A 12,489-nucleotide genomic window follows, 5' to 3' on the forward strand; every position below is an offset into this window, starting at 1 on the left:
AGTAAGTTTAGTAAAGGACATATACCTTATAAGAAATATGTTCCTTCCGTTATAAAAGCAAGTGGCTTGCCAGATGGACATGTTTTGAAATATCCATCATCAATTGGTTCAACTTTATTAACCTCTATAGTTAAAAACCAAGATAATATTGATGTTATTTTTGATTTACAAGGTAAATTTTATTTGAAATAATACTGCTGAACTATTAATGATATATTTTAATATTTTTTACAGCTATAATTTGAAATGTAAAGCGTATTTTTAATGTAACAAGCTAAATTTTGTATTAAGCATTGATTATTAAAAAGTAAAGTAATAAGTTTTGATTGTCTGGATATTTTACCATCAACCTTATCTGCAATTTTTCTTTTGAATGAATTCATTTCCTCTAACTTATAAATTTCTCTTTAAGCTTTCTTATTCACAATTTTTCCCCAAATATGTTTTATTGCAACTTTTGTTTTAGAACAATTCTGATAAATTAAATGTGGGTAAATGAGAAATATTTTTATGCCAAAGTTTTGTTTACTATGCATGGCTTGAACATTGGGACTATAGATTTTTGACATTTATGTATTTAATAAAATGATATGCATTTTAATAGAAGCAGCTGCAATTAGCAACACACAATTAAGTTGTTCAGTTTTACCAAACAGTGTATTGTCTTCTACTGAAATAGGTAACTTATTTTTACTTTTGTATTTATGTATGGTTGTATGAAGTTGCTTACGTCTGTTGTTGCATTTATCATAGTTGTTCAATTCAGAGTTCTCAATCCAATATCCGTTTTGTTGTAAATATTTAGATGAAGTTTTACCAGTCATTAAATCTGTCTCTGAATCAAATACAACAGCATCAACTACTCCAAATAATCAATCCACATTTGAATTAGCATCGTTTTCAAATGGAGCAGGTTTATTCCTTTATAAACTGTTTTAGTAAATGGTTTCGTGACTATTTGTTAGCAGCATAGTTTTATGATTTTCACTTTTGTGTCACTTATCTAATTCAGGCCAAATTACCATTAAATCAAGTGAGTCATCTTGAATTGAGAATGACTATATTCGCTTGAATGAACTTTCTTCCAGTGAAATAGGTAATCAAAACTTCTTGATCTTTTAAAAGTTTTATCTTAAAGAAAATTTCTTTGTGTTTCAATATATTTATCCTTCATTTTGAAATTATTTTTATTAATTCAATTTGTTTTTTTCAGGAAATCTATTAAAGCGAGTCAAAACGATTCAACTGAATAAGATAAATTCTAGTTGTATTGATTCAAAATTGGAAGAAACAGCAGGTAATTGATAAAAATATTGTAAAAATTGATTTTGTGTATTTTGTGTGTCTCTTGTATTATGCATATATCACCTATTATGCATGGATTGTGTATTATACAAGGATTATATTATAGTTAAGAATAAAATTCTCGTTTTGGTTTTTGAGTCATGTTTGTTGACCTGAGAGGGAGATTTTAATATTTAGCATTTTTTTCTACTTGGAGTTTTTTAATCGAAATTTCAGTATTTGCTATTTGTATTGATAATACTTAATATTATGATAATCATTAATATATTATAGTTTGCATATTTTCTAAAATGTAAAGGAATGCGAAATGAAATACAAAAGTATAATAAATTTACTTTCATATAATGAAATTAAATAATTTAAAATAGATCATTTTTTTGGTGTTTTATTGTGTTTTTTGATGTTTCAGCCACCGGTGGTCAACGTGGCGCCAATGGTAAAATATTATAGTTGGTGCCGCATTGGCCACACTGCCGGTCAGTTCAAAATCAGAGAGGCCGTGTCGGCCATGTTAAATAGTAGTTTAATACAAGGCGCATGCCCGACGGGCAGAATGACAAGCACTGATCTCAAAATATAATTGGATAGTGTACTCCATTGTTTTTGTTTTTTTTAATTTGAGGACAAAATTGGCCTCCCAAGATAGCGGCTATCCGAGCTTTTAGCGGTGACTGATGTACATTTTGTAAGGCTTTATAGAAATATGAAAGAAAATAATTTAACAGAGTTTTGAAAGAAAAACTAGACAATAAAATAAATTTTTAAAAGGTTTAAAGAATTGAAATAGTTTTAAAAAATATTAGACAAAGAAATTCTTTAAATGTTAAAGTTCAAAATATTCAATATATTTTCTAAGTGCAATTTAAGATTAAATTAATATTTTAGCAAGATACCAGATATTTACATGCTGCATGAACTATTAACTGAGTGCTATGAGCACACTCAACTCAGGGGATCTTTCTAGGATTATTTAATACATGAATTAAAAACGATTTAGACAAAAAGCTGGTAAGATATACGCTTTTAATTGATGGCTCACCTGTAAACATTATTAGAAGAACGTTCACAAATGAGAACTCAATAACCAAGAGTAGCAATCTGTAAAACAGTTGGCGCATTAATAAACTCTTCCTCAACAGATATTTATTTTTATTCGCTAAAAGCGTTCAAAACAGGTTCACTCCGTACCACGTTAGTTATGATTTATAATAATCCATTTTCCGTTCACGAAAAACGGTAAAATTTGTTATCATATTATCAATAAATTTTAGTAATCTAAATCATTAAATATACTTATAAAAATACATAAATATTATCATCTACTCTCATTAATTACATTGACATTAACAACTCTTCTTCGAATTTACGCATAACACGGCTGTTCACCGAGCGTAACGGCTTCTTGTTATTTTTTGAAAATATTGACTTAAGGGGTGTTACTAAAACTTCTATAACTTTTAAAATATTAAAGATAATTTTGTTTTGTAAAAAGAATAAAAACACCAATAAAATGTTTCATCTTGCGACATTTAATGCGTTAGTAAAAAAACTTCTTTAAGTTTAAAAAAACGCGACAAATGATGAAGTTGGCTGAATTCAAGTAATTTGATGTTACTTTTTATCAAAAAAAATCAGAAAAATTTATTTCTGATAGTTATTCTCAAATATACCCATTGTTTGACCATTATAAAAACCAAAAAAACCTAATTTATTTGTTTAAGGATAGCTAAAACAGACTTTATTGAGGTCTGAAAGCAAACCGCACTTTTCGCAAAGTTATGAAAAATGTAGTTAAAAGGGGGATTAGCTGTTAAAAGAGTACATTTTTAAACCTAGGAGTTCTTGTTTTAGAAACTTATTTTCCTAAGCTAATAAATTCATTGCATTGCAAATTAAAGCCAGATTTCGATTTTGGAATATTTAGTCAAAACATTTAAAGCTTGAGCATTTATTTTTTTCTGTGCATACAGTTCTAATAATATGGTGTTAAGTTGTTAATAAATAAACACTCACCAAGTCTAATAAAATAATTCATGACCAAATTTGAGTTTAAGTTTTTGAATTAACCTCGCTTTTGGTAGAAAAATTATTTGTAGCACTTGAATCTACAGTCTCTTCTCTCAGTAAGTAAAGTGTTTGAATATACAAATAGCTAATTGAAATACCAGTTGCTCTGATCACAAGTTAATATATAAAAGCTAGATTTTTACATACATTTGATGCAAGACTAGTAATCCATTCTTTAACCTGAGCGAAGGTATTGCATAGGTATAGATAACTTCTGAAGATAGGGACAGAATGGGCACCTACCTAATATATAAAATCAATATATTAAAAAATAATATTTTAAACTAACATTACACAAATATTACAACAGAATAAAATTATCTTATATATAAATTAAAGATCTCATATAATTTATCTTACTTGTAAACAGTTTTTTTTGTTGTTGTTGTTTTTAATTTTTTAAATATTTTAACTAAATTTGATGACCACAAACAAGACAAAGACCTTGTCTATAAAATGAACAGTTGGAACTGCTCCTCCTGTTTTAGCCTAATACTCATAGTCTATAATTGAGAACTTAATGAGTTACAATGTGTGTTGAGAGCCTTATTTTTAGAATTTAAATCTGTAATTTCAGCTCCAACTTAAATACCTGCATTTAAAATTTTTCTATTTGCTCCATATTTGTTTTATTTTTAGAGGTTAATTGATCAATTTGATACAGTAGCTCCTGACTGTTATTTAAAGTGAAAAGGTCATCTGCATCTGCTAATTTTTTTTTTTTTTTGGGTGGAGCTTGCGACAGTTGCATTTTAAAAAATTCTTTGTTTTTTAGAGCTTTAAAATTTTTTTTATATTTCTTTTTTTGGCGTGTTAACTTTAGGCACATTTTATCAAACTCGTCATTACTAGGCATATCAAAATCAATTGGCAAAAGAAAACTCCTAAAACTAAATAAATCACCTCTTATTTTAAAGACTGTCATTAAAATGGAAATGACATTGTTACTGATCTTGTCTGTCCTAATTAATCCCTTAACAAAAAGAAAGTTACACCTATCTTCCCAACCATTTTTCCATCCAATATGTTGTTTTAGAATTTCCCTCTCAGTTGAATACATTGTTATCAAAATAATATTGACTTATTAATAAATATATTAAAAACAAATAAAATAACATTAATCAAAAAATATATGCACTAGATAAAAGTGGATTTGACAACTTATCTGATATTAGTTTGATAATCCAAAGAGAAAAATTCCGCGTAACTTTGTTTACTTTTATACTTCAAAAATTGACTCGCCGAAACAGTTGTTTGGAGAATATTCGTTAATAAATAGTTTGGGACGTAACACATAAAGGTTACGTCATCGCAAAAAAACGTCAACACAAATGTACGCCTTAAACTAACAAGATTAGTTGTAAAACATGACATTTTTGAAAACATATTTCATAACATAGCTGAAGGCACGTAAAATAATTTTTTTATTTTCATTTGCATAAAAGGTTGAAATTTCATTAACTTACGTCATCCATCAAAAAAGTTACGTTTTGCATTTAAAAACGATCAACTAAAAAATAAAAATGCTTTAAAAACAGTCTTTTTGTAAAAAATTCTCTAGGGTGACGCAGGAATCTGATAGAATGGACATTTAATGTTAAGTGTTCCAAATTTCAAATATCAAGCACAAAGCTATGTTATGAAATCTTAGTTGGCTCAACTCATGTTTTCCGGAAAATATGCGAAAATTAGAAAAGTGGTTCTAAATTATTAAAAATATTTTGGCAATATTTATTTTTATACCAATTAATGTAATTTTATATTTTTTTAATTGCAAGATGAAAGCATTTATATAAAAAAGTTACTATTAATTTAAAGTTTGAATTTTTATACTTTTTATGCGGAAATACTTTTTTTTTTTGATAAACTTATGACGTCACGCTCGTTTTTATATTGAGTGAAACAGCCGTGATAAGTAAACTATATTTTAATAAACCCTTCCAATTATACTATAAAGAAATATCTGTGATCCCATTCTAAAAATCTCCGTAAAAGATAGCAAAAAGAAATACCTTATCGCTTATGCGCAAAAATGACTCGTGTAAACTTTCAGAAAATAGTTTACAATTGGTCAGAGACTTAGATTTATTAATTCTTATTTTTCGAACAAAAAAAATGCAGAAACTCAAGTTAATTTTTTCAAAATAAAATTTACAAACCGTTCATAAATGACATCAACAAGAAAGGTAAGTCCAACATCAAAAGAAATTTATCATTAAAACGATGAGTTAACATTCCCCTGATGACGGTCTAGCAACCATCTGTTTTTATAAAAAAAAACTAATATAATTCAAAACTGTAAAATCCGAAGTGAGCAACTACTGGAGGGTTAATAAATAAGATGGATTTAATACTGATAAAAGAGGTTCATAAAAATTGACAGATGCCTAAAAATACGATAAAAAGTTCAAAATATTACTAAAATCGATTGAGACGCCCCCCCCCCCCCATCAAATTAGAAATTATCACTACTTATAGAAAAATCTACATCGCTGTCATCTGAGTCTGTACTAAATTCTTCATCAAGCTCTCCCAAGAACTGAACATTCATTTCACTTGTAGAGTCTGAAATAAAATACAGATAAAAAAGCTCAGACAATCAATGTTTTTTACCAACCAAAGAGTCTATTTCTTTCAACAATATAGCTTTCCAACCATCATCTAAAAAACTTTGTTCAAGTGATGCTAGACCTTCTTTGTATTTATTAATGGTATTGTTGTAAAAATCTAATACATTCTGCATTTCATTTTTTAACATCTCAATTTCTTCATTAGCTCTACAATTTAATTGATACAACTCGACACATTTTCGTTTAACAGTTATTGCATTCAAAGCCACTGGTTCATCAGTGAGGGTTTTCCAAAAAGCACTCTCCAAATTGGTAACTTCGTCCCAAACAATAATATTTGGTAAAGTATTACTGGGATATAATAAACTTATAGAGTTAAACTCTTTGATTGCATCTTGCAAACGTTTGTTGTTTTTATTTAACTGTTTACTTAGCTTTATAGCTATTTTCTGTCCATCTAAACAAAAGTCTAGAATTACTGATTTGTAATATTGCAATTTTATATTAGCTATAATATATTATAATAAAAGTATATAAGTTTTACAAAACTTCAACTTTTTGTTTTTTACTTTATTACTATTTTAGTACACAATTTCAATCAATATATTTAGCCAAATAAAAGCTTTATAACATGATCTTGAATGTTAACTTCTTACCTGCATATTTTTTTTTTAAATTGCTCAGCAACAACTTTTGAAACGCAAAACTTTGAACCCTTTGTAGAATAAAATTTCTCTTTCTTTCATATACTGCAGTTATGATATCCTAAAAAGTATGAGTGGTTGGATCCCAACAAACATTAACTTTTAATTTCTTTTCTTTGTTGTTAAGTTCTTTCTCAAGTCTGAAATTATGAAATATACCTTATATTGTATAACTAATGGTGAATATGTTTTTAAATTTTGCTTTATCTTTAAAAATAAAAAATTACCGCTCTAGTTCTATGAAGCTCTCTAAATTTCTGTCATTGAATGCAATATCATTTCTGATAAATTAAAATGTAACTAATAAAACTCAATCAAACTCCTGTAATGTAATGTAATTGTAATGTAATGTATATTAACAATAAAAATAAGATGTGACACTCTGAGAGTTTTGACCATTTCACTCATAGAGATGGGCCATGAGTAAAAAGATCAGTTATTTTTTTATTATATACATTTTAATTTATGAGGGAGGAGGAGAGGCAGGGGGCTAAATGTCCAAAAGTTACATCATAAAATAATAAACAGCATTTTACCTCAACTTCCACCAATCATCCAAAATTAAAGCATAAGATTCAAAATCACTTGCTAAAAATATTTCAAATATTTACAAATATGACCATAAAGCTACAAATAACTCAATAAACAGCCTAAAAAAAACACAATATTAATCCAGATTAGTGATTTATTATTAAACTGAAACCTTTTTCTATTTTCTGAATTCTGTACTCTTCCATATCAATTTCTGCTTCTATCCAAGATCGAATAATATCTCTGTTTGAAACTAGTTAGTAATTAAAGTAAATGGTAATATTTTTAAATAAATAAATAATTTAAAAAAAGTCATCACAAATTTTATAGAATATTAAATTACTTTGATAAAATTAATTTAATACGAACTTATAGAATTAGACGAACCATTAACAGATTTTAAAGTTTGTTCAAGTTCAATATTAGTGGTATCTCTAAGTTTTAAAGCTTTATCATATTGAGCACAAAGTCTTCTACCTATAAAATTCCACAGATTGATTTCACAGAATAACAGAATATGGTTATTACTATTATTATTATAATTATTTTGTAGTAGTATTAGTATTAGTAGCATCAGCAGTAGCAGGAGTAGTAGTAGTGGTAGTAGTAGTAGCAGTAGTAGACATGGGTATATCTGAAACTTACCTAATGCATTAATAGAGTATTGGGCATAATGAAGCAAACCAAGTGAAATTGTGTCTGCTCTCTGACTGGGTGTTTGCTCTTTGGTAATTTTTGAAAACCGTCTGAGGGTAGACCACAGACGCTCCATAACCTCTCCGTCTGAAATACCAATCCTGACAGTTGATTTAGTAGAATATTGCAACTAAAAAAAAAACTAAATAATATTGTTATACTGGCAAATTTGTAGATACATTTACCAATTTTAATTTAACCAGTAATCCTTCCATTAATCAAAGTAATAATTTCAATAATCAAGGCAGTGATGCTGTCATTAATGAAGAAGTATTTTTTTATTCTGTTTTATTTAAAAAAGAGAATACCTGACATGCTGATTTATGACCATACACATGAAATGATGGAATGCAGAATGAAAGGTTCTTATCAAGAATAGTACATCTTCTTTTTTAAAATGAAAGAAATATGCAAGAGATTTATTTGGTTTTAAGCCAACAAAGAGCAATCTACATTAGCCTCAACATTTTTTTAAACAAACGAATTTTAACAAAATGATGAGATTTACCTTTAGATGTTTGACAAGAACACATGCAATATCATACATGGCTACAACTTTTACTTTTTCATTAACTTCCTCGATAATTTGATTTATCACGTAGACTGCATTTGCCAAACTATAAAAAGATGTCTCCAATGAAATATTAATAAGCCTTTCATATTTTAGGTTTTAGCTTCAAATATAGTATTCGATAATTATTTATTTTAATCAGTAACTATTTTATTACAATCTTGGGTGAAAAAACGATATTTATAATCTCATTAATATTGAAATACATTTAAAACTCTTTGTAATTCTATTATTAAAATACAGAAAACTATTTTAAAGAAAACCTTTCCCCAAACTTAAGATTTAAAAAACTTTCGAGGTACTTCGTGTCTGCAAGCACAACCAAAATCTCCTGTTTCATCAAGTTTTGCGTTAGCTTTTTTAGATCTCAGTGAATTTATTGCTTAAATATCGTTACATGCCTAAATGTTGTTAAAGATTCAAGTTTTCACATTCTTTGATAAACAATAATGCTGAATATGCAAGTTAAATCAACTATTAGAGAAAAAAAATACCTTTAACTCTTGCGATGATAGCTTAGAGTTATAACTAACAACAAATTCATCTACAATTGATTGATCCATCAGATAAAGATTTTTAAGAACTGGTTCATAATGACTTTTCCCTGATGAAAACTTTCTTACCAGTCCAAACAGTGCATCGAATGATAGCACTAATGTACCAGACTCCTGAAAAGTTTAATTTATACAAATATATAAAATGTAAATGCGGTAGTGGTGTAGTGGTAAAGCGCTCGCTTCATAAGTGAGAGGTTCCGAGTTCGATCCCCACCACGTCCCTAGTAGAACCGCGCTCAACTTGTTTCTCCGCGCAGCAGCCTTGTTCCTCAAGGTTCGTGTTTCGGAGTTATAGAGTTGAGAGAGGGTTATAACCACTATTAAAAAACCTCCTCACCTCTAGTGGCCTTCTCGGCCTTGAGGAGGTGAATAACAAAAACAAAAAATTTGAAATTTATTCAAAATATTTAAATTAATAATTTTTTAACAAGAAACAACAAACATTTACTTAAAAAAACAACAAATGCCAAAGTTTCTTTAAGAAAATGAGATTATATACAGTATACCATCAATGTATTTTACATACTTTAGGACATGCTGGACATACAGATAACTCAGCAAAGTTCTGAAATCCTTTTTCGAAGGTTTGAAAGTCATTTTTGAACAAAAGATAACTTAAAAAACACTCACCAGTTAACAGTTTATATACTGTGTCAACCTAATAATAAACAATAATCAATTTTACATATATTTTATTTAAATATTTTTCTAATTTTTTAACTACCTGGTAAATTTTTATACTTTATTACTTTATAAAAGAATATAGATAAAAAAAATATGTAAAAAAAAGTTTCAAAGATTTATAAGAAGATTTATGTATATTCATACAATAACCTTAATATAATCATCTCCTTTTGATTTTGTAAACAAAGTTTTGCAGAATGACTTAACAGCAACATTCCCATCTAAAAACAATGCTTCCATCAAATCCATTAACTCATAGCTGAATGCTGCAGTTGGATGGACAGGAGAACTAGGCCAAAATTTATTTTCCAGCAAAATATCTGCAACACTTGGAGAACACAAATATTCACCTACATATGACTCATGTTGCCTACCTAAGTTATAAAAAAAAGCAAAAGGAAAAGGCCACTATTCAAATTTGTTTCAAAAAGAAAATTATGATAACTTAAATTAATTAACAAAATAATTTAAGTTATAATCATATTTTTGGAACTTATTATCATAAACTAGTATTAATTAACATTAATACCTGAAGCATCAAAGACTATCACTTCTATTTAAAGTATTTACACATTGACAACTAGATGACTTGATGATTTGTCACTCACCTTTATAAGTCTTATAGTACCCAGCCTTAAATTTGTAAATAGTAATATGTTTAATTACATAAAAAAGTGGATTATTGCATTTCCTTAATCAAAAGAAAAATAGCATATTAAAAAAATAACAGAGTATTGCAGTGTAAGTAACAACTATTCTAAACTTTATACTGTTACTTTAAAAAAGAACCTATATATACAAAAATTATGCAAACCTTTGAACACCAAATACGAGCTTTATGAAAGAGAGAAAGTTTTTGATGCATATTCTCCCAACAATTGTGGCAATACCAAATATAAAGACAATCTGGACATTGAATTAATTCATCTAGAGGTTTAATTTTATTGCATACACAACAAGGTATATTCAGCAAAGAATCAGAATTAGAATCATTATTTATATGATTGCTATATCTTGATGTTAAGAGTGATATAGATGAATTATATAACTTAAAAGTTAGAGCTTGTTTTTTCAATACATTTCAATTTTCAGCTTGTTTTTTTGCAATATCATAGTAAGGAACTTGCTTTCTCTTTTTCAACAACTGTTCAATGTCAATGCTATCTTGGTTATCTTTACAAGTAAGTGCTACCCCATTGCTTTTGTCATCATTTGCTGTAACATTACAAGAAATCTTCATTATGTTTACTTCAAACATTAATACATTAATGTAATAATGAAAAACAATTCCTTTACAAATTACTTAAAATTCTTGAAAAAAACTTTCATAGAAAACATTTCAGAGTATTTAAAAAAAATAGAGAGAAAACGTTTTGTGAATAATTTCTTGTTTTCCAAAAAATAATTAAAATTATATGATGTGGGCCATTACCACAAGACTTCACAAGATTTAGTTTTAAAGCAGATTTATAAAGATCCATTTTTAATGACCGTATTTTTACTCAACTTTTTGTATGGTTTTAAAGAAAAGAAATACCGTTAACTTCACCAACTTGACTTTGAAAACTGTTTGAATCATACCACTTTCTTGTAATTTTCATTTTATTTTTACCAACAACATTTATTGTTATTTTCCTTCTTGCTCGAAAGCTTCGCGACCCTCTTGAAGACATAGTAATGAAACTGGCAAGAAATATAAACAGCGTAACAAGACAGTTCGATGAGATCAAGAAAATAACGCCACATGTGTGGCGATGTTGCGCATACATGGTTGATGAGATCGTAAAACACGGAGAAATTTTATTTCGATGAGATCGAAACAATTTACTTAGGATCGGGTGCTTTAAAACAATAAATGTGTGTTCGCCCGAAGCCGTCGAAGCAGGCAAGCTGATAAAAATTCGTAATGCAATTGTAATTTTTGGAAAGACACCTGAAAGACCAAGTCCAAGTATTTCTTCCAGCAATTTTTTTGGTGTGCAGTCTAGTTTAAAATTAGCACCATCGATTCTTTTAAGAAATAAAACCTCATTTTCAAGTTCTTTTGAGATTTGTTTGTCATATTTGTGCTGACAATGTTGAGCAGCCAATACAAGATCTTCGTCAGAGAAATCCAGAAAGTTTACAAATTTCTTGTAACGACTGCCAGGGAAATCCAAAAAGTTTACAAATTTCTTGTAACGACTGAAATCGTCGCGTGAGGCCAGATTGAATTCAATTATGACAAAATTTACATTGATTGAGTCAAGATTACATTGATTGAGTCAAGATTGAGGCCAGATTGAGTTAATGGTGACAAAATTTACATTGATTTTGAAATACAATCAGCATCATCGTGACTTGGAAAGTGACGTTTACTTAAAAACTCACATGAAACACAAATATTTCTTGCAACAAATTTTTACTCATTTAAAATCTTATCAAACTGTTCACGCAACCTTTAAATATCATTACATTACAATATCAATATTAAATATCATTAAAGCACTTCTTACTGAGTTCAAATGTTTTGCAACTGGTTTAACACCATCAATCCGTGCTGACCATCTTGTTTTGGACATTCATGCAACGAAACAGGAAGATGTTTTTTTTTCCCACCTTTGAGGACTTCTACTGAATAAATTGTACATTTGCTAAATTGTTCCAAAATACGTTACTGCTTCTTTGCATGATTCAGCGCAATCGACACCAACTAAATGTAATGAGTGATTTCCGCAGCTAGAAAACATACAGCTTGGATTTAGTTGGATCGAAACCGCTTTCACCCCGTTATACTTTCCAGCCATATTAGCACCGTTGTCGTA

The 12,489-nt window shown here is 28.4% G+C and overlaps 1 protein-coding gene and 1 long non-coding RNA gene across 3 annotated transcripts; one reads left to right on the forward strand and one right to left on the reverse strand.

The window, feature by feature from the left end:
* The first annotated feature begins 802 nt into the window (after positions 1 to 802).
* Positions 803 to 1,297, forward strand: LOC136086649 (uncharacterized). The gene is made up of 3 exons (XR_010641495.1): positions 803 to 913; positions 1,013 to 1,096; positions 1,214 to 1,297. It is a non-coding gene; the product is annotated as an uncharacterized LOC136086649 (long non-coding RNA).
* Positions 1,298 to 3,208: 1,911 nt separating this feature from the next.
* LOC136086650 (uncharacterized) lies at positions 3,209 to 7,984 on the reverse strand. 2 transcript variants are annotated; one of them, XM_065808855.1, is made up of 7 exons: positions 7,823 to 7,984; positions 7,565 to 7,654; positions 7,350 to 7,430; positions 7,183 to 7,234; positions 6,599 to 6,786; positions 5,986 to 6,399; positions 3,209 to 3,503 (listed from the first exon to the last, which is right to left on the reverse strand). In XM_065808855.1, the coding sequence occupies exons 1-5, from the start codon at positions 7,947 to 7,949 to the stop codon at positions 6,708 to 6,710; spliced, it is 429 nt and encodes a 142-aa protein (XP_065664927.1). In that variant the 5' UTR covers positions 7,950 to 7,984; the 3' UTR covers positions 3,209 to 3,503; positions 5,986 to 6,399; positions 6,599 to 6,707. The 2 variants fall into 2 exon arrangements, with proteins under 2 accessions (XP_065664927.1, XP_065664928.1); XM_065808856.1 differs by lacking the exons at positions 3,209 to 3,503; positions 5,986 to 6,399; positions 6,599 to 6,786 and adding an exon at positions 6,874 to 6,968.
* Between the last annotated feature and the right edge of the window lie 4,505 nt (positions 7,985 to 12,489).

Source organism: Hydra vulgaris, chromosome 10 (genome assembly GCF_038396675.1).
Source record: "Hydra vulgaris chromosome 10, alternate assembly HydraT2T_AEP".
NCBI classification, from domain to species: Eukaryota; Metazoa; Cnidaria; class Hydrozoa; order Anthoathecata; family Hydridae; genus Hydra; species Hydra vulgaris.